The 19,519-nt window shown below is 41.5% G+C and overlaps 1 protein-coding gene across 1 annotated transcript in view; it reads right to left on the bottom strand.

Annotated features, from left to right (window-relative positions):
• Positions 1-6,221: 6,221 nt before the first annotated feature.
• LOC141583790 (uncharacterized) overlaps positions 6,222-19,519 on the bottom strand; it is a 49,656-nt gene continuing 36,358 nt past the window's right edge. The window contains exons 3-4 of the mRNA XM_074395472.1: positions 14,543-14,690; positions 6,222-13,038 (exon numbers count right to left, since the gene is read on the bottom strand). Of these exons, the coding sequence (XP_074251573.1) occupies positions 14,639-14,690 (52 nt within the window). The 3' untranslated portion in view covers positions 6,222-13,038; positions 14,543-14,638. The remainder of the gene's footprint in view (positions 13,039-14,542; positions 14,691-19,519) is intronic.

Raw genomic sequence — 19,519 nt, 5'->3', positions numbered from 1 at the left:
CTGATGCAGAAACTGCAGCAAGTTATTCAAAAGATCTAGCTGAGATAATTGATGAAGGTGGCTACACTAAACAACAGACTTTCAATGTAGATGAAACAGCCTTCTGTTGGAAGATGTCATCTAGGACTTTCATAGCTAGAGAGAAGTCAATCCCTGGCTTCAAAGCTTCAAAGGGCACAGTGATTCTCTTGTTAGGGGACTAATGCAATTGATGACTTTAAGTTGAAGCCAATGCTCATTTACTATACAAAAATCCTAGGGCCCTTATGAATTACTTTAAATTGACTCTGTCTGTGCTCTATAGATGGAGCAACAAAGTCAGGATGACAGCATTTCTGTTTACAGAATGGTTTACTGAATATTTTAAGCCTGATGACGAGAAAAAAAAGATTTCTTTCAAAATATTACTGTTCATTGATAATGCACCTAGTCATTCAAGAGTTCTCGAATGGGGATGTACAAGGAGATTAATATTGTTTTCATGCCTGTTAACACAACATCCATTTTGCAGCCCATGGATCAAGGAGTAATTTCAACTTTCAAATCTTACTATTTAAGAAATACATTTTGTAAGGCTATAGCTGTCATAGATAGTGATTCTTCTGATGGATTTGGGCAAAGTACATTGAAAACCTCCTGGAAAGGACTCCCCATTATAGATGGCATTAAGAACATTTGTGATTTATGGAATGAGGTGAATAATCAACAAGAACAGTATGGATGTTCTTATTTTAAGACATTGCCACAGCCACCCCAACCTTCAATAACCACCATTTGATCTCTCAGCAGCCATCAACATCAAGGCAAGACTCTCTACTAGCAAAAAGATTACAACTCAGCTGCACAAGGTGGCTCATACCTGTAATCCCAGCACTTTGGGAGGCTGAGGTGAGTGGATCACTTAAGGTCAGGTGTTGGAAACCAGACTGGCCAATATGGTGAAACCACATCTCTACTGAAAAAAAAAAAAAAAAATTAGCCAGGAATAGTGGGACATGCCTGTAATCTTAGCTACTTGGGAGGCTGAGAAGGGTGGATGACTTGAACTGAGGAGGCAGAAGTTGCAGTGAGCTGATACCACAACATTGCACTCCAGCCTGGATGACAGAGCAAGACTCTGTCACTTCAACTAGGTAGGAGGGAGGTGGCATCTAGGACCAGTCTCTATTTGACAGAGCTTAAGAGTATAGCATCACAGATCTAAATAATCACAGCAGAGTCAAGAGTACTTTTTATCCAAGAATTGGAGAGGTCAGTAGAGCAAGAGGATTCCATTAAGAAACTCTTGTTTAGGTAGACTAAAGAAGAGGATAGAGATGCTTCGAGGTAGTTTAATTTTTTAATTTTTTGGAGAGACTGGATTTTGCTATTCAGCCCAGGTTGATCTTGAACTCCTGGCCTCAAGCAATCCTCTTGCCTTGGCCTCCCAAAGTGCTGGGATAATAGGCATGAGCCACCACACCTGGCTTATTCTGGTTTATTTTTATAGTGAACAAAAATATAATACACCAATGCTCCTCTTTGTTCTTTAAAAGTAAAACTGGAGAAATACAAATTTATCATACTTTAACAATTCATAAACATTCAAAGCTTTTTATACATATCTTGCATTATGATAACTGGCATTTCTGTTAAAAATGCATTATATATTGAGAATTTTGCCACATTTTACTGGTGGAAAGCTTTTTCGAAAGTGTTCTTTTTAAAAGATGTAGTCAGAAGGCTGACTACAAACAGCCAGGAGGAACATCTCCCACTGAGAGAGACCAGACTATCAGGCAGACTGGCACACTCTGAGCAGATCTGAAAGTCATTTCTGAGTAACTTTTGGGCATTGAGAGTTGACAGAGGGAGGATGCAGGATGCAGGCTAAAAGAAGAGGTAGCTGGGAAACCTGCATGGTGTTGCTAAGAACCAGCACTCATTCCTCACCCTGAGCAGCTCCTAGGGAAGGAGCAAGTGAAACAGGTGTGGCCTGGCCAACTGTAGCCATGGTCCTCTGGGATCCTAGCCGCAGGAGATCCCATGATCCTCACAGACATCTGAGCCAGTAGAAAGAATTTCCCAGAGACTTTGCACAAGCGAACTCTAGCCTGCACAGAACCCAGAAGGTTTGGCACAGGAATGGCTGCAGTGGAGAATGGCCATTGGTGCCCATCCCCCAAAGCTCAACGTACTCCCCCAGGTGCTTTAGCTTTTGTTAGCTGCTGGACCTGGACAAAGCAGGGCTGTCTTGCCAGTGGGGTGAGGCCTGTGTGATCTGAACACCCCTATATCTGCCAGCCTCTCCCAGGATTCCTGCCTGGCTGCACCCATTAGCAGCACAGCCTCAGTTTGCTAACGGCCACACCACAGCTCTTTAACTGACAGACATTACCTGCCCATCATAATACTTTTGAAGATGGATTCCCACCAGTGTGGACCCACCCACAGCATTCCCTGTCCTGTGCCCACTCACCCTTAGCCTTCCCCCAACCACCCTGCTGGTGCACATGTGCATGGAGTCAGCCACTGCCCCATCAGCATGCCTGCATGCACAGACTTGCAGATGCACATGCACATGCAAATCTACAACCTATACACATGCACACAAGGACCTGTGACATTTTGCTGGCATGCACACATGAGAGAGGTCACCATTGCCCCCTGGGGTGCTTTTGCCAGCAGTCTCCATTGGACTACTGATGCCAGCAGACTGGGAAACCCTTAAACCCTCTGCTGCAACAGGTGCTTAACCTTGAGGGGCCAAAGAACAAAGCTGAAGGTGGCCTGTTCCCAGTCCCCAAGAGTAAAAGCATGCAGCCCAGGAATGCTGAGACAAACACTGGCCCCCTGAAAGCATGCAGAAATGATGCCAGTTGACTAAACTCAACCGATACCACAGTCAAATGCTCAAAGGCATCAAAGAATACAAAAGTAAAAAGCCTCATCCAAAAGACAACAACTTCAAAGAATAAAGGAACATTAGGCCACACAAATCAAACTGAAGAACTCTGGCAACTCTAAAAGCCAGAGCATCTTCTTATCTCTAAATGACTGTACTAGCTCCCCAGCAATGGTTCTTAACCAGACTGAAATGACAGACATAGAATTCAGAATCTTGATGGCAAGGAAACTCACTGAGATAAAAGAAGGTTGAAATTCAATCCAAGGCAAACAATAAAATGGCCCAATAGTTTAAAGATGACATAGACATTTTAAGAAAGTACCAAACTGAACTTCTGAAAATAAAAAATTGACTATGGGAATTACAGAATTCAACTTGAAGCATTGATAACAGGATAGAACAAGCAGAGGAAAGAATCTCAGCGCTTGAAATTCCTTTGAAACAACAAAGGCAGTCAAAAAATGTTAATGATTTTTTTCAAATGAACAAAACCTCCAAAAAATATGGAATTATGTAGAGACCAAACCTATGACTCTTTTGCATTCCTGAAATAGACGTAGATGACAGAGCAACTTGGCAAACATTTGAGGATAATGACCGTGAAAATTTTACCACCTTGCTAGCGTGTAAATTCAGGAAACTGAGAGAAAACCTGCAAAATACTGTACAAGATGGCCATCCCTGAGACAAGTAATCCTCAGATTCTATAAAGTCTACACAAAAGAAAAAATAATACAGGCAGGTAGAGAGCATGGGCAGGTCACATGCAAAGAGAACACCATCAGGCTAACAATAGACCATATTCAGCAGAAAACTTACAAGCCAGAAAAGACTGGGGCATGTATGCAGCATCCTTAAAGAAAGGACATATCAACCATGCATTTCATATTCAGCAAAACTAACCTTCAGAAGTGAAGTGGAAATAAAATCCTTTTCAGAGAAGGAAGTGCTAAGGTACTTCATTATCACCAGCCCTGCCTTAAAAGAAGTCCTTAAGGGAGTGCTAAACACAGAAATGAAAAAGTTACCTGCTACCACAAAAACACACTTAAGTACATTGCCAACTGACACTATAAAGCAACTACATAATCAAGTTTACATAACAACCAGCTAACAACACAACAACAGTATCAAATCCTCACATATAAATACTAACCTTGAATGTAAATAGGTTAAATACCCCACTTAAAAGGCACAAAGTGGCAAGCTGGATAAAGAAGTAAGACAATCCTGTATGCTGTCTTCAAGAGACCCATTTCACATGCAATGAAATCTATAGACTCAAAGACAAAGAATGGAGAGAGATCTATCAAGCAAATGAAAAAAAGAGTAGAAGTTGCTATATTTTTTTAAATAAAAAGATAAAACAGATAACAATGAAAAAAGACTAAGAAAGGCATTACATAATGATAAAAGGTTCAATTCAATAAGAAGACTCAACTATCTTACATATATATACACACTCACACTAGAGCACAGATTTAAAAAAAAAAGTTCTTAGAGACCTAAGAAGAGACTTCAATAATGGCACAATAATAGTAGGAGACTTAAACACCACACTGATAATATTAAAGTGATCATCGAGATAGAAAACTAGTTAAAATATTTAGGATCCAAACTCAACACTTGACCAAATACACCTAACAGACATCTACAGAACATGCTACTCAACAACAAGAGAAAATGCATTCTCCTCATCTGCCCATAGTACATACTCTAAGATCAATCCTACATCGGCCATAAAAATTTCTCAACAAATTAAGAAAAAAACAAAATCATACCAACCACACTCTTGGACCATAGCACAATAAAAACTTAAATTAATACTAAGAAGATCTCTCAAACTATACAGTTAAATAGAAATTAAACAGCTTGCTTCTGAATGACTTTTGGGTAAAGAATAAGATGAAGGCAAAAATTAAAATTTTTCTTGCAACTAATCAAAACAAAGATAAAACATACGAGAATCTCTGGGACACAGCTAAAGCAGTGTTAAAAGGAAAGTTTATAGCACTAAATGCCTACATCGAGAAATTAGAAAGATTTCAAATTAACAAGATTCACACTTTAGAGGAACAAGAAAAACAAAAGCAAACTAACTCCAAAGCTAGCAGAAGAAAAGAAATAATCAATATCTGAGCAGAACAGGATGAAATTGAGGTGAATTTAGCTGAAACCAGAAGATAGCTGAAACCAAAAGTTGATTTACTGAAAAAAATAAGATTGGTATACCCTAGCTAGACTAAGGAAAAAAAGAAGATCTAAATAAACACAATCAGAAATGACAAAGATGACACTGCCACTGATCCCACAAAAATACAAATACATATATATGTGTATATATATATATATTTTTTGTATATATATATATATATGTATATATATGTACATATATATATCTCAGAGATTCTTATGGATACATCTATGCATACTAAGTAGAAAGCCTACAAGAAATGAAGAAATTCCTGAAAACATACAAGATCCGAAGGTTGAACCACAAAGAAATTGAAACTCTGAACAGAGCAATAACAAGTTCCAAAATCGAATCAGTAATAAAAAGCCTGCCAACCACAGAAAACCCTGGACCAGACAGATTCACAACTAAATTCTATCGCACATTTAAAGAGCAGGTACCAACCCTACTGAAACTATTCCAAAAAACTGAAAATAAGGGACTTCTTCCTATCTTATTCTATAAAGATAGCATTATTCTGATAACAAAACCTTACAGTCAGAATGAAAAAAAGAAAACATCCAGCCAATATCCCTGATAAACACAGATGAAAAAATCCTCAACAAAATATTAGTACACCGAATCCACCAATATATCAAAACACTAATTTACCACAAAAAAGTAGGATTTATTTTCTAAGATACAAATTTTGTTCAACATATGCAAATCAACAAATGTGATTCATCACATAAACAGAACGAAAAACAAAAAACATATGATCATCTCAGCAGGTGTAGAAAAGGCTTTCTATAAAATTCAGCATCCTGGTCGGGCGCAGTGGCTTACACCTGTAATCCCAGCACTTTGGGAGGCCGAGGCAGGTGGATCACGAGGTCAAGAGATTGAGACCATCCTGGTCAATATGGTGAAACCCCATCTCTACTAAAAATTCAAAAGTTAGCTGGGCATGGTGGCGCACGCCTGTAGTCTCAGCTACATGGGAGGCTGAGGCAGGAGAATTGCTTGAACCCAGGAGGCTTAGGTTGCAGTGAGCCGAGATTGCGCCATTGCACTCCAGCCTGGGTAACAAGCGAAACTCCGTCTAAAAAAAAAAAAAAAAAAAAAAAAAAAAAAAAAAAAAAAAGCAACATCCTACATGTTAAAAAAAAAAAAAACCATCAAACTAGACATTGGAAGAATATACCCCAAATAATAAAAGCCAACTCTGACAAACCCACAGGCAACATCATAGAGAGAAGACAAAAACTTGAGGCATTACCCTTGAGAACCAGAACAAGAGAAGTATGCTCACTCTCACCATTCCTATTCGACATAATACTAAAAGTCATAGCCAGAGCAATCAGGCAAGAAAAAGAAATAAAAGGCATCCAAATAGAAAGAGGAAGTCAAACTATCTCCCTTCACAGATGATATGATTCTATACCTAGAAAACCCCATAATTCTGCCCAAAAGCTCCCAGAAAAAATAACTTCAGCAAAGTTTCAGGACACAAAATCAATTCTATATACCAATTACATCCAAGTTGACAGCCAAATCAAAAATGCAACCACATTCACAATAGATACAAAAATAGGAAAATGCCTAGGAATACAGCCAACTAAGGAGATGAAAGATCTCTACAATGAGAATCACAAAACACTGCTGAAAGAAATCAGATGACACAAACAAATGAAAAACATGCCATCTTCATGGATAGGAAGAATCAATATTGCTAAAATGGCCTTACTGTCCAAAGCAATTTACAGATTAAATGCTATTTCTATCAAACTACCAATGTCATTTTTGACAGAACTAGAAAAGCTATTCTAAACTCTATATGTTACCAGGTCAGAGACTTAATATCCAAAGCAATCCTAAGCAAAAAGAAGAGGCATCACATAACCCAACCCAAAATATACTACAAGGCTATAGTAACCAAAATAGCACAGTACTGGTACAAAAAATCGGACACATAGACCATGGGACAGATACAGAACCCAGAAATAAAGATGCACATCGACAGCCATCTGATCTTTGACAAAGTCATCAAAAAGAAGCAATGGGGAAATGACTTCCTATTTAATAAATGCCGTTAGGATAACTGGCTAGTTGTATGCAGAAGATTAATATTGGACCCTTTCCTTTTACCATATACAAAAATCAACTTAAGATGGAATAAAGACTTAAATGTAAGACCTACCACTTAAAAACCCTAGAAGAAAACCTACGAAATATTCTGGAGATGGGCCTTGGCAAAGATTTCATGATGGAGATGCCAAAAGCAATTGCAAAAAACAAAAATTGACAAATGGAACTTAATTAAACTAAAGAGCTTCTTTTGCACAGCAAAAGAAGCCAAAAATAAAGTAAACAGACAGCTACAAAATGGGAGAAAGTATTTGCTAACTATGCATCTGACAAAGGTCTCATATCTGGAAACTATAAGGAACTTAAGCAAATCAACAGGCAAAAAAAGAAACAACAAGAACTCCATTAGAAAATGGGCAAAGGACATGAACACTTATTTAAAAAGGTATGCATGTGAGCCAGAAGCATATGAAAAAAAATGCTCAGCATCACTAATCTTTGGAGTAATACAAATCCAAACCACAATGAGATACCATCTCATACCAGTCAGAATGGCTATTATGAAATAATAATAATAATACAGAAAATAACAGATACTGGTAAGGTTGCAGAGAAAAGGGAACAGTTATACATCACCGGTGGGAATGTAAATTAGTGCAGCCACAGTGGAAAGCAGTTTGGAGCCTTCTCAAAGAACTTAGAACTACCATTTAATTCAGCAATCCCAAAGAATGTAAGTCATTCTACCAAAGAACACATGCACACATATGTTCATTGCAGGGCTATTCACAATGGCAAAACATGGAATCAACCTAGAAGCCCATCAACAGTGAACTGGATAAAGAAAATGCCATACATTATGCCATGGAAGACTACACGGCCATAAAAATTAATGAGATCATGTCCTTTGCAGCAACGTAAATGTAGCTGGACTCCATAATCCTAAACAAATTAATGCAGGAACAGAAAACCAAATACTACATGTTCTCACTTATAAGTGAGAGCTAAACATTTATTACACACAGACACAAAGAAGGGAACAATAGGCACTGAGGCCTAACTGAGGGTGGAGAGTGGGAGAAGGGTGAGGATCAAAAAAACTACCTATCAGGTACTATGCTTATGACCTAGCTGATAAAATGATCTGTACCCTAAATGTCAGCAATGTACAATTTATCCATGTAAGAAACCTGAACATGTACCCCTTGAGTCTAAAAGTTGGAAAAAAAGAATTCTATCAAAAAAAAAAAAAAATAGACATTGAGGACTGCTAGAGAGGCAAGTGAGGGAGGGGGAAAGTAATGAAAAATTACCTATTGGGTACTATACTCACCACCTGAGTGACAAGACAATTCACACCCAAAACTTTAGCATCACACAAAATACCCATGTAACAATCCTGCATATGTACCCCTTAATCTAAAATAAAAGTTGAAATTATGAAACAAAAAATAGTGCTGAAATTAAGAAACCTTGCTCTGGGATACTTGAACACCTAAATCATGACTTGCTAATCATTGTATCTCTAGAATGGTGTCTGGCAATAGAGGGAATTAGATAAATCATTTAATTTGACCAGAGACAGCAAGTACGCCACAGAATATCATCATGTAGGGAGTTACTGAAAAGAGCATGCAGTTTCACCTTATTTGATCTTTATGTCATTCACAGCATGCTCTTTCTATTCCAATCCTGTAAATGTTAGTGACCCTGAGAATTTTCCCATTGGCCCTTTTCTTTTCTTGTTCTCTTCCTCTTTTCCTATTCTTTTTGGAGTCCCCTCATGCTCATAGACTTCTGAAATAATCTCTTCCAATTGTATAACTCACTATGAAATCTATGTTAAAAGACCACAAAGTTCTATTTTAAGCTCAGACATCTCTCTAGGGCTCTAGTATTGCCTATTCACATGTGAACGCTCACAGTCTCCTTTCTATACAGAATCCCTGTACGTACCACACATGATGAGCACAGAGCATATAAATCAGATCTCCCTCCCAATTCCCTGTTTCAGCAGATGAATGACCAAAAACCATGTTTGTTGCCTGACACATGGACTCTTCTCTGACTTCTCAACCCCATTTTCAATCCTTACCATGTGTTGTAAATTCTACTTCTTAAATAGCCTAAATTGATGATGAATTTATACCATCTCGTCAGCTTTACCACTAGAAACATTTCTTCCCTGGATCCTGTCCACTAACTCTTAGCTTGCCTCCGTGTCGCCATTTTTGCCTCTTCCAGTCCCTTCTTAGAGTCACATCCTTCATCTTTCTACAAATATATATCTTCTCATATCCCTCTCTATCTTAAAATTCTAAGATTTAAGCATATGGATAAAATCTAAACTTCCTAGCTCTAAAATGCAAGACAACTTATGATTTTGCCTCTGTCTTTCAGCTCACCTTTATAAATCTTTTTCTTCTTCACTCTGAGTTTACTTTTTTCTTTTTATTTTGTTTGTTTTTGCCACCTTCCATCCCACCTGCAATACTGAGTTTTTTTTCAATGCTCCTATTCACATGCTGTTTCCAGTGTCTGATACACCCTCCCCCTCACATTCACCTAGTTAGTGGAGAAAGCTGGCTGTTTTCCTCACTATTTGTGATGGTCCATTTCATGTGTCAACTTGGCTAGACTATAGAACCTAGTTATTCAATCAAACACTAATCTAGGTGTTGCTGTAAAGTATTTTGTACATTTGATTAATGTCTATAATTAGTTGACTTTACATGAGAGTGATTAACCTGGATAATCTGGGTGAGCTTCATCCATGTAGTTGGAAGGCTTTAAGAGCAAAACTGAAGTTTTCCTGAGGAAGCACAAACTCCCCCTGTGAGCTGCATCACCCCTGGTTGGGTTGTTCAGTTTGCGCTTCCTAATGATCCACCCTACAGATTCTAGATTCGCCTAGTGAGTCCCTACAACCACATAAGTCTCATTTTACACACACACGCACACACAAAACACACACACACACACACACACACACACCCCACATTCTACTTATTCTGTTTCTCTGTTGAAGCCCTGGCTGATACTACTCATGCCTCTCAATCTGACATACTGCACACAGAAGAAAGTATTATAATAAACACTTAGGGCTTTCTCTTTCTCTCTCTCTCTCCCCCCTCCAAGCGTCCCCTCAATCCACTCTTTTCCAAGGAAGTAGTGACTATAGTGACCAATTAAAAGAACCAGAGCTGGTATTCAGTGGCTCATGCTGTTTTATTAATGAGTGGAGTTACTCTGTCTTGTAACCTGAAACGAGGAACTGGCGTCCTGCTGAAGCATGTACACCTGGGTGGGATGCTGCTGTGCTTGTGGCTGAGATATGATTTATTTGATCCCTGCCACGTCCCCTGCTGAAATGTGATGCTCAATGTTGGAGGTGGGGCTGATGGGAGGTATTTTGGTCATGCGGGTAGAATCTGTTATGAATAGCTTGATGCCATTCTCATGGAAATGAATGAGTTATTGCTTGATTAGTTCTTATGAGAACTGATTGTTAAAAAGAGCTTGGTACCTCCCTCCCTTCTCTCACTTCCTCTTTCCTCTGCACATGCCAGCTCTCCATCACCTTCCACCATGAATGGAAGCAGCCTAAAGCTCTCACCAGAAGCAGATGCTGGCAATATACTTCCAGTACAGTCTGCAGAACTGTAAGTTAAATAAACCTATTTTCTTTATAAGTTCCCCAGCCTAAGGATTCCTTTATGGCAACACAAATGGACTAAAACAGAAGATTGGTACCAAGGAGGGGGTGTTGCTGTAAAGATATCTGAAAATGTGGAGCAGCTTCAGAACTGGTTAACAGGCAGAGGTTGGAAGAGTTTGGAGGGATTGGGAAAAGAAAAACAAGGGAAAGTGAAATGTATTAGAGAATTTGGTTAAGTGGTTGTAACCAAAATGTTGATAGAAATATGGACAGTGAAGGCCAAGCTGACAAGGTCTCAGATGGAAAAGAGGAACTTACTGGGAACTGGAGCCAAGGCCACTCTTATTACACTGTAGGAAAGAACTTGGCCACGTTGTGATCATGCCCTAGAGCTTTGTGGAAGGCAAGTGTAGCAATCTTAAAATCAGCCTTCCACAAGGTGGAGTATACATTATGTTCACTTAAACTCAATTGGAAAAATTTTCCATCATGAGGTTCAACATACTGCCGTATGCTCCTACCCAAGCCTTACATAAGGCCAAAGCTTGCTCATCTGAGCCATTGCTGAGACCTTTCTCTTTCTGAATCCTGAGAAGTGAAGACCTCTGCCTGCCATGTGCTTCTCCTCCCAAACCTGCAGTGACTGTGGATTTCTTTAGCTCATTCTGGCTGACATAACCTCCCCAAACCTGTTACTTAGTGGTCCCTAAGAAATAATGAACCCAAAAGCTTTTCCGTTTCTCAATTTTCTGGAACAAGAAATGTCTAAGCAGTTAATCATTCAAGAAGTGTCATAGCTAGTTTTAGCAGCTTATGATCAGATATAGGAGCAAATAAATGACCTAAAGTTGGAATTTATAATTAAAACACAGACTGTGAACATTTGGAACAACTTGCTACAGAGATTAGCAAGAATAAAATGGAATCAGGTGCTAACAGTCAAGACAATAAGGAAAAGGTTCTGAACGCATTTCAGTAATCTTTGAGGCTACCCTTTCCATGATAATCCCAGAGGCCAGGCTGGGCGCGGTGGTTCATGCCTCTAATCCCAGCAATTTGGGAGGCGGATCACAAGGTCAAGATATCGAGACCAGCCCGGCCAACATGGTAAAACCCTGTCTCTACTAAAAATACAAAAATCAGCCAGGCATGATGATGCACACCTGTAGTTCCAGCTACTCGGGAAACTGAGGCAGAAAACTCGCTTGAACCGGGTGGCAGAGGTTACAGTGAGCCAAGATCACACCACTGCACTCCAGCCTGGTGACAAAGCAAGACTCTGTCTCAAAAATAATAATAATATAATCCCAGAGGCCTAGGAGGACAGAAGAGTTCTGGGGAATTGGTCCAGAGTGTCACTGCCCTGTGCCATTTCAGGATGCTGCTTCCTATCTCTCACTCCAGCTCCAGCCATAGCTCAAAAGGACCCCGGGTGCTATGCAGTCTGCTGCTCCAGAAGGCACAAGCCATAAGCCCTGGCAGCATTCATATGGTGTTAAATCTGTAGGCTCCCCGAATTCAGGAGTGATGGAGACTTGGCAGCTTCTAGCTAGATTTCAGAGGATACATAGAAAAGCCTGGGTGCCCAGGTGGAAGCCTGACACAGGAGCCCATGCAGAGAACCTCTGCAAAGGCAATGCCAAGCAGAAATATAGAGTTGGAGCTCCCACAGAGAATGTTTTCCAGAGTCCTGCCTAGTGGAGCTGTGGAGAAGGCTGCCATGCTCGAGACCTCAGAAAGATAGAGCCACTGGCAGCATGCACCCTCAGCCTGGATGCCACAGGCACCAGACTCCTACCCATGAGAGCACCCACATGGGCTCACCCAGCAATGCCATGGGGAGGTGGATGCCCAACACATCGGGAGCCCACGTCTCACACCGGTGTGCCCAGGATGTGGGACATGAAGTCAAAGAAGATTATTTTGGAATTTTTAAGAATTAATTTCTTGGTTGGGCACCATGGCTCACGCCTGTAATCCTAACACTTTGAGAAACTGATCAGAGAAGTGCTTCAGGCCCGGAGTTTGAAATCAACCTGAGCAACATAGTGAGACCCCATCTGTACAAATTTCTTTTTCTTTTTTAATTAGCCAGGTGCAGTAACGCATACCTGCAGTCCCAGATACTCAGGAGATGGAGGTGGGAAGACTGCTTGAGCTTGGAATGTTGAGGCTGCAGTGAGCCATGATCATACCACTTCCTTCCGGTCTTGGTAACAGAGCAAGATTATGCTTCAAAAAAATAAAAGAAGAAGAAGATTTAATGTCTGCCTCGCTGACTAGTGTGGGGCCTATTGCCCCTTTCTTTTGACTGATTTTTCCCTTTTGAAATGGAAATGTTTACCCAATGTCTGTATTACCATTACATCTTGGAAGTAAATAACTTGTCTGTTATTTTATACGCTCACAGCTTAAACTTGCCTTGAGTTTCAGATGAAACTTTACACTTTAGACTTTTGAGTTGATGCTAGAACAAGTTAAAATTTTTAAGGACTAATAGAATGGATGATTGTATTTTCCATGTGAGGAAACATGAGATTTGTAAGACCAGGGGCAAAATCCTGTGGTTTGGGTATGATTTGTTTGGCCCCGCCAAGTCTCATATCGAAATTTGGTCCCCAGTATTGGAGGTGGGCCTGATGGGAGGTGTTTGGTTTGTGGGGGCAGATCCCTCATGAAAGGCTTGGTGCATTTCTCATGTAATGAGTGAGTTCTCACTCTATTAGTGCTTATGACAGCTGGTTGTTAAAAAGAGCCTGGCGCCTCCCTCCACTCTCTTGTTTCCTCTCTCACCATATAATCTCTGCACACACCAGCTCCCCTTTGCCTTCCACCATGAGGAAAAGCTTCCTGAAGCCCTCACCAGGGACAGATGCAGATGCCATGCTTTCTGTGCAGTCTGGAGAATGAGGAGCCAAATAAACCTCTTTTCTTTATAAATTATTCAGCCTCAGGTATTCCTTTATAGCAATGCAAACAGGCTAGTACTGACACATACCTGGGACCAACAACCTGTCTTTCACAGGCAAGCTTTTGGTCCTTGTTTACGGAGCTATTTGGGTCAAAGGACCAGCCATTCATTTGACCAGTTTTTTTTTTGTTTTTTGTTTTTTGTTTTTTTTTCTTGAGACGGAGTTTCGCTCTTGCTACCCAGGCTGGAGTGCAATGGCGCAATCTAGGCTCACCGCAACATCCGCCTCCCGGGTTCAGGCAATTCTCCTGCCTCAGCCTCCTGAGTAGCTGGGATTACAGGCACGCACCACCATGCCCAGCTAATTTTTTGTATTTTTAGTAGAGACGGGGTTTCACCGTGTTGACCAGGATGGTCTCGATCTCCTGACCTCGTGATCCACCCGCCTCAGCCTCCCAAAGTGCTGGGATTACAGGCTTGAGCCACCGCGCCCGGCTTCATTTGACCAGTTTTAACAGAAGGCAGGATCTCCATGTCTCCAAACTAGATGATCAGCTTACTTTTTCTCTCTCACATGCTCAGGAGAAGAGTGAGCTTTTTTCTAGCTTCATTGGTTACGGTGAGTGAGATGGAGGCCACACTCCTCTCTCTCTTCCAATTCTTCTGCTGCTTACAGTGCAGATCATTATGGCACCTCTGGAATGACAAGGTCAAGGAATCTGGACCTATCAATCATAGGCCCCAGCAACTGACAGTCATCTGCATCTGTGCCAGGGATGCTAATGCAGTTGGCCACAGGTAGAATTACCACTAAAAGAAACTCACTGTTTATTTGGAATCTCAAAATGAATAAGCAGGGATCCGGTCTGGAGCAGAGATAGAGACTTCTCATCTGGCATCAGTTAGGTTTTCTTGGACCGTCTAATTTCTCCAGCAGTTCAGGATCTCACAGAGCCTTTCACAGACTGCAGCCCTGAAAAGAACAAGGACTTTAACAGCATTAAAGAAGCCTCATCTCAATTGAACCTAGAAACATTCAAATGTCGGAGAATTCAAATGGATGAGATGCTTGGAGAGTTGAGCACGTGAGACACAAGGTTACTTGCTTAGCTTCTTGCCTTTGTCCACTGCTTTGGATTTAACGTATCAGGACATGGGTGGTTGACAAGGGATTTTGTGCTGCCTCTTGGACAGCTGAATTTATTCAAAGCCTGGGGAGTTAAGGAAAATATTGAGAAAGGAAAAGCTTTGGGGGTTATTATTTCTCAGGGACCACTGAATCACATGTTTTGGGGGTTATGTCAGCCAGAATGAGCTAAAGAAATCTGCAGTTACTTCAAGTTTGGGAAAAGAAGCACATGGCAGGCAGAGGTCTTCACTTCTCAGGATTCGGAAAGAGAAAGTTCTCGGCAGCGGTGCAGGCGAGGAAGCTTTGGCCTTATGTAAGGCTTGGGTAGGAGCATATGGCAGTATGTTGAACCTCATGATGGAAAATTTTTCCAATTGAGTTTAAGTGAACATGTTGTATACTCCAGACAGCTGGCATAGAGTACCTGGCACACAGGCAAATCCAAAGACAAGATGATTTTTCCCCTTCATACTTTTTTTTCCCTCTGTGCTACTTCCTCCACATAACAACACCAACTCTCTGCTTTGATCCATTGCTGGCTAAAGTAAGAGGGGAACATCGCTTCTATTTGTGAAATGCTTTTGCTGTGGGGATCATGTATACATGGTGTTTGTATGGGTCTGATGCTCTGATCAATCATCTTATGAGTCAGGGTAACTATTTGACCCTTTGGGGACCCGGGACACGTTAGATATCTGGGGTTGGCTGAATCTACTCTTAGGATTCAGCAGCTGCAGCACTTCCCTAGAAATCAGAGCAGCCTGCAACAGCCAGGCAGGACTGACTCCGAGCAGAATGGGAGATGGAGGAGGAAGGTATTTTAGAATTAGGCTTCTTTGGTTGACAAGGGAAAGGGGAGTTCGATTTTTATTTCACTTTTGAGCTCTAATTTCTTCTAGGACTTTAATAGGGAGATATCTATTCTTGATATTGGGGAATCAACATGGCATTACTTTGATCTAGTTCCTAATCTTGGGTATGCTATTTTGGTTAGTGTGCCTGGGTATTGGCTGAGGCATGAACTCAGCCTAAAATTCAGCTTGGCCTTTGAAATAATGTCCTTTTGTAACCCTTCTGTATCCTACTGAAGTAAGAGCTGAACTGCACAGCTCTGTAGGGCCAGGAGAGGATTCTCAGAGTCTTGTTGGGTATGGGACAGTGGCCCAGCAGAAGGAGCAGAGTGGCCCTGGTACTGCTGACCCCTTCTCTCTAAGGACAACTGTGTCCTTGGTTGACCATAGGCTTGACCAGCAGTCCAAAGGTTTAAGAGAGAACTGAAAGCTGGGGAGAATTTGGGGATGCCTGGCCACCTGGCAACCTGTTCGTGCTCATGTCGTCTGGTCATGTGGGGACATGTTGGCAGGAGAGATTCTGGTTTTTTTCTCCACTCATGTCTTTATCTACTCACCCTTCAGGGACAGAGAGGAAGGTGCTAGCCTACATGGTGAGAATTTGAAACCCTCAGTTTGCCTCACAGCACTAGTGGGTGCAGTTACTGGGCTCACATTCCCACCCCAGTGTCTGGGCCAAGGAAGTGAGATAGTGGGTACTGGGAGATGATAGGAGGTGTCCCTGCTCATGTTGAGGAGTGTTCTATCCCAAACGTTGTCTAGAAGTATCAGGCCATAATGATAATATGAAGCGGAGGACTCTGGGTCAGTACTACCATTGTCTTTAAATTCTCTCCAGACAATGCACCTCCTATTGTAGGTACCAGGGCATACCACACCTACTGCCCTCCCTGGTGTACCACTGGGTAGAGGCCTCCAAGGCTCCCCTCTCTTTCACCACATTAAATTCCAGATCACTCCACCCTCTCTATCTCTTTCTTGCCACTCTAGCTACCACCATCATCTGTCCTCTCTTTTGGACTTTTTTTTAAAATTTGAGATGAATCTCACTCTGTCTCCCAGGCTGGAGTGCAATGGCACCTTCTCAGCTCACTGCAACATTCACCTCCCAGGTTCAAGTGATTCTCCTACCTCAGCCTCCTGAGTAGCTGGGATCACAGGCATGTGCCACAACTCCTGGCTAATTTTTTTGTATTTTTAATAGAGATGGGGTTTCACCATGTTGCCCAGGCTGGTCTCAAACTCCTGACCTCAGGTGATCTGCCTGCCTTGGCCTCCCAAAGTGCTGGGATTACAGATGTGAACCACCACGCCTGACCTCTTTTGGACTTCTATAAGATAAGGCCTTTCATTGTCCTTCCTGCTTCCTATTTGCCCGTTTCATTCCATTCTCCTTACAGCAAATAGAGTAAGAACTCCAAACTTAACCGCTGCCCCCCGTGGTGTCCCATCGCACTGCAAACCACATCCAGCATCTTTATGCCAGTCCTCAAAGCCCGGCTCATTCCAGCCCTCTGCTACCTCATGGTTACAAGGCTATAGCCACACTGGTTGCCTTAATCAGCTCAGGCTGATTAACAAAATTCCACAGACCGGGTGGTTCAAAAAATAGGCAATTATTTTCTCACACTTCTGGACCCCAGATGTCTAAGTCAAGGTGGCTGCAAGTTTAGTCTCCTCGCACAGTCTCCTCACAGGGTCTTTCCTCTGTGCACACACATTCCTGTGTCTCTTCCTATAGGAACACCAATTCTATTGGATTAGGGTCCCCCTTTATGACCTCAAGTAGCTTTACCGCTTTAAAGGCTCTGTCTCCAAATACAGCCACATTGAAGACAGGGCTTGAATATATGAATTTTGGGAGAACACAATTCAGTCCCTAACACTGGCTTCCTGCCCCCACGACCTTTGCCCATGCTGTGCCCTCTGCTCATAAGACCTCTCCAGTTCTTGGCATGACCAGATCTCTCTTGTCATTCAGCATTCAGCCTGAATGTCATATCTATAGAGTGACCCTCTGGCCACTGATCTAAATATCCGGCAGTCACTTGCCATCACTTCACCTCTTTTGATTCGACCACAGTACTTGCTCTCTCCTGCTACTAATCACCTATCTCTGTGTTTGCTTGCTGCCTGCCCTCCTCCATCAAAATAAAAGTTATTTGAGAGCAAAGGCCCTGCCTGCCATGCCCACTGGTTACTACTGTGTTCCCAGAGGCGCACAGCAGATGCCTAACAAACATCTATTAAATGAATGAAACAAAATTGCCTTTGCCTTCAGAGTTAAACTGATACATTGATTCATAATGAGGTAAGTCAGACAGCTTTCCAAACTGAAAAATAAACTATCACTGGTGCCCAAAGAAAATGTTCCTCTGATCAAGCGAGCAGAGTGTAGCTCCAGGCCAAGTTGCAGGGCATTAGAAAGTTAAAACACTGGCAAAATTCTTGCGGAAGTGCCTTCCAAAACAAGTGAGATGGTTCACACCACCATCAGGAAGGCATGCATATGCTGGGCTCCCACCCTCTCACAAATGCCATGTGGGATCAAACTCATAAATATTTATCAATTTTTTGAGTAAAATGGTATCTTGTTTTAATTTTCATTTCTTTAGTGACGAGTAAGATGTGTATCTTTTCATTTGCTTATTAACCCACTATATTTTTTCCCTGTCACTTATCTTTTCCTTTACCTAGTTTTACATCTTTTAATTCATCGTTTACTTATTGGTTTGCTGGAACACTGTGAACCTAAAATCAAATACCTTATTTGTCAAACTAAAAATACATGCATACATTCTTTAAACCAGAAAGTATGCTTTAGGCGGTTAACCCAGAGAGAGACATGCCTTAGTGCACGAAAATACATCTGCACAAGGAAGTCCACCACAGTTCTGGTGTAATGGCCGCAAAACAAAATCCGCCCAAATGTTCATCACTAGGGACAGGTTGCCAAAAGCTGTTCCTATTAATGAAACTGTTCACAGTGTTTAATAGTAACAGTAAGAGAAGAGAGAGCAGGGGAGAAAGAGATCTTAAAGATTCAAAGGGTTTTTGGAGGTTGTTTTATGTTTTTTATGACTTTTTTTTTTGAGACAATCTCTCTTTTGCCGCCCAGGCTGGAGTGCAGTGGCATAATCTCAGCTCACTGCAACCTCCACCTCCCAGGTTCAAGCAATTCTCTTGCCTCAGCCTCCTGTGTAGCTGGGGCTACAGGTGCCTGCCGCCACTCCCAGCTGATTTTTGTATTTTTTAGTAGAAATGGGGTTTCGCCATGTTAGTCAGGCTGGTCTCAAACTCCTGACCTCAGGTGATCTGCCTGCCTCAGCCTCCCAAAGTGCTGGGATTATAGGCGTGAGCCACCACACCCAGCCTATGACTTTTTTTTTAAGAGCAATTCTAGGTTCATAGCAAAATTGAGAGGAAGATACAGAGATATCCAACATATCCCTTGCCCCCATAATGTGAATACAACCTCCCCCATCATCAACATCTTCCACCAGAGTAGTACATTTACTGTAACTGATGAACCTACATTGACACATCACATCACTCAAAGTGTATAGTATACTACAGGGTTCACTCTTGCTGTTCTATATTTCATGGGCGTGGACAAATGTATAATGACACATATTCATTATACATTTGTGTAATTATGGTATCCTGCAGAGCATTTTCACGACTTTAAAAGCTCTCTATGCATCACCTATGCAACCCTAACCCCCAATCCCAAGCCCCCTGGCAACCACGGATCTTTCTCCTGTCTCCATAGTTTTGTCTTTTCCAGAAAGTCATATAGTTGGAATTACATAGTATTGTTTC

This window comes from Saimiri boliviensis, chromosome 2 (assembly GCF_048565385.1).
Source record: "Saimiri boliviensis isolate mSaiBol1 chromosome 2, mSaiBol1.pri, whole genome shotgun sequence".
NCBI lineage: Eukaryota > Metazoa > Chordata > Mammalia > Primates > Cebidae > Saimiri > Saimiri boliviensis.
Note: the sequence above shows the minus strand (reverse complement) of the source record. Positions and strands in the feature narration are given on the sequence as shown.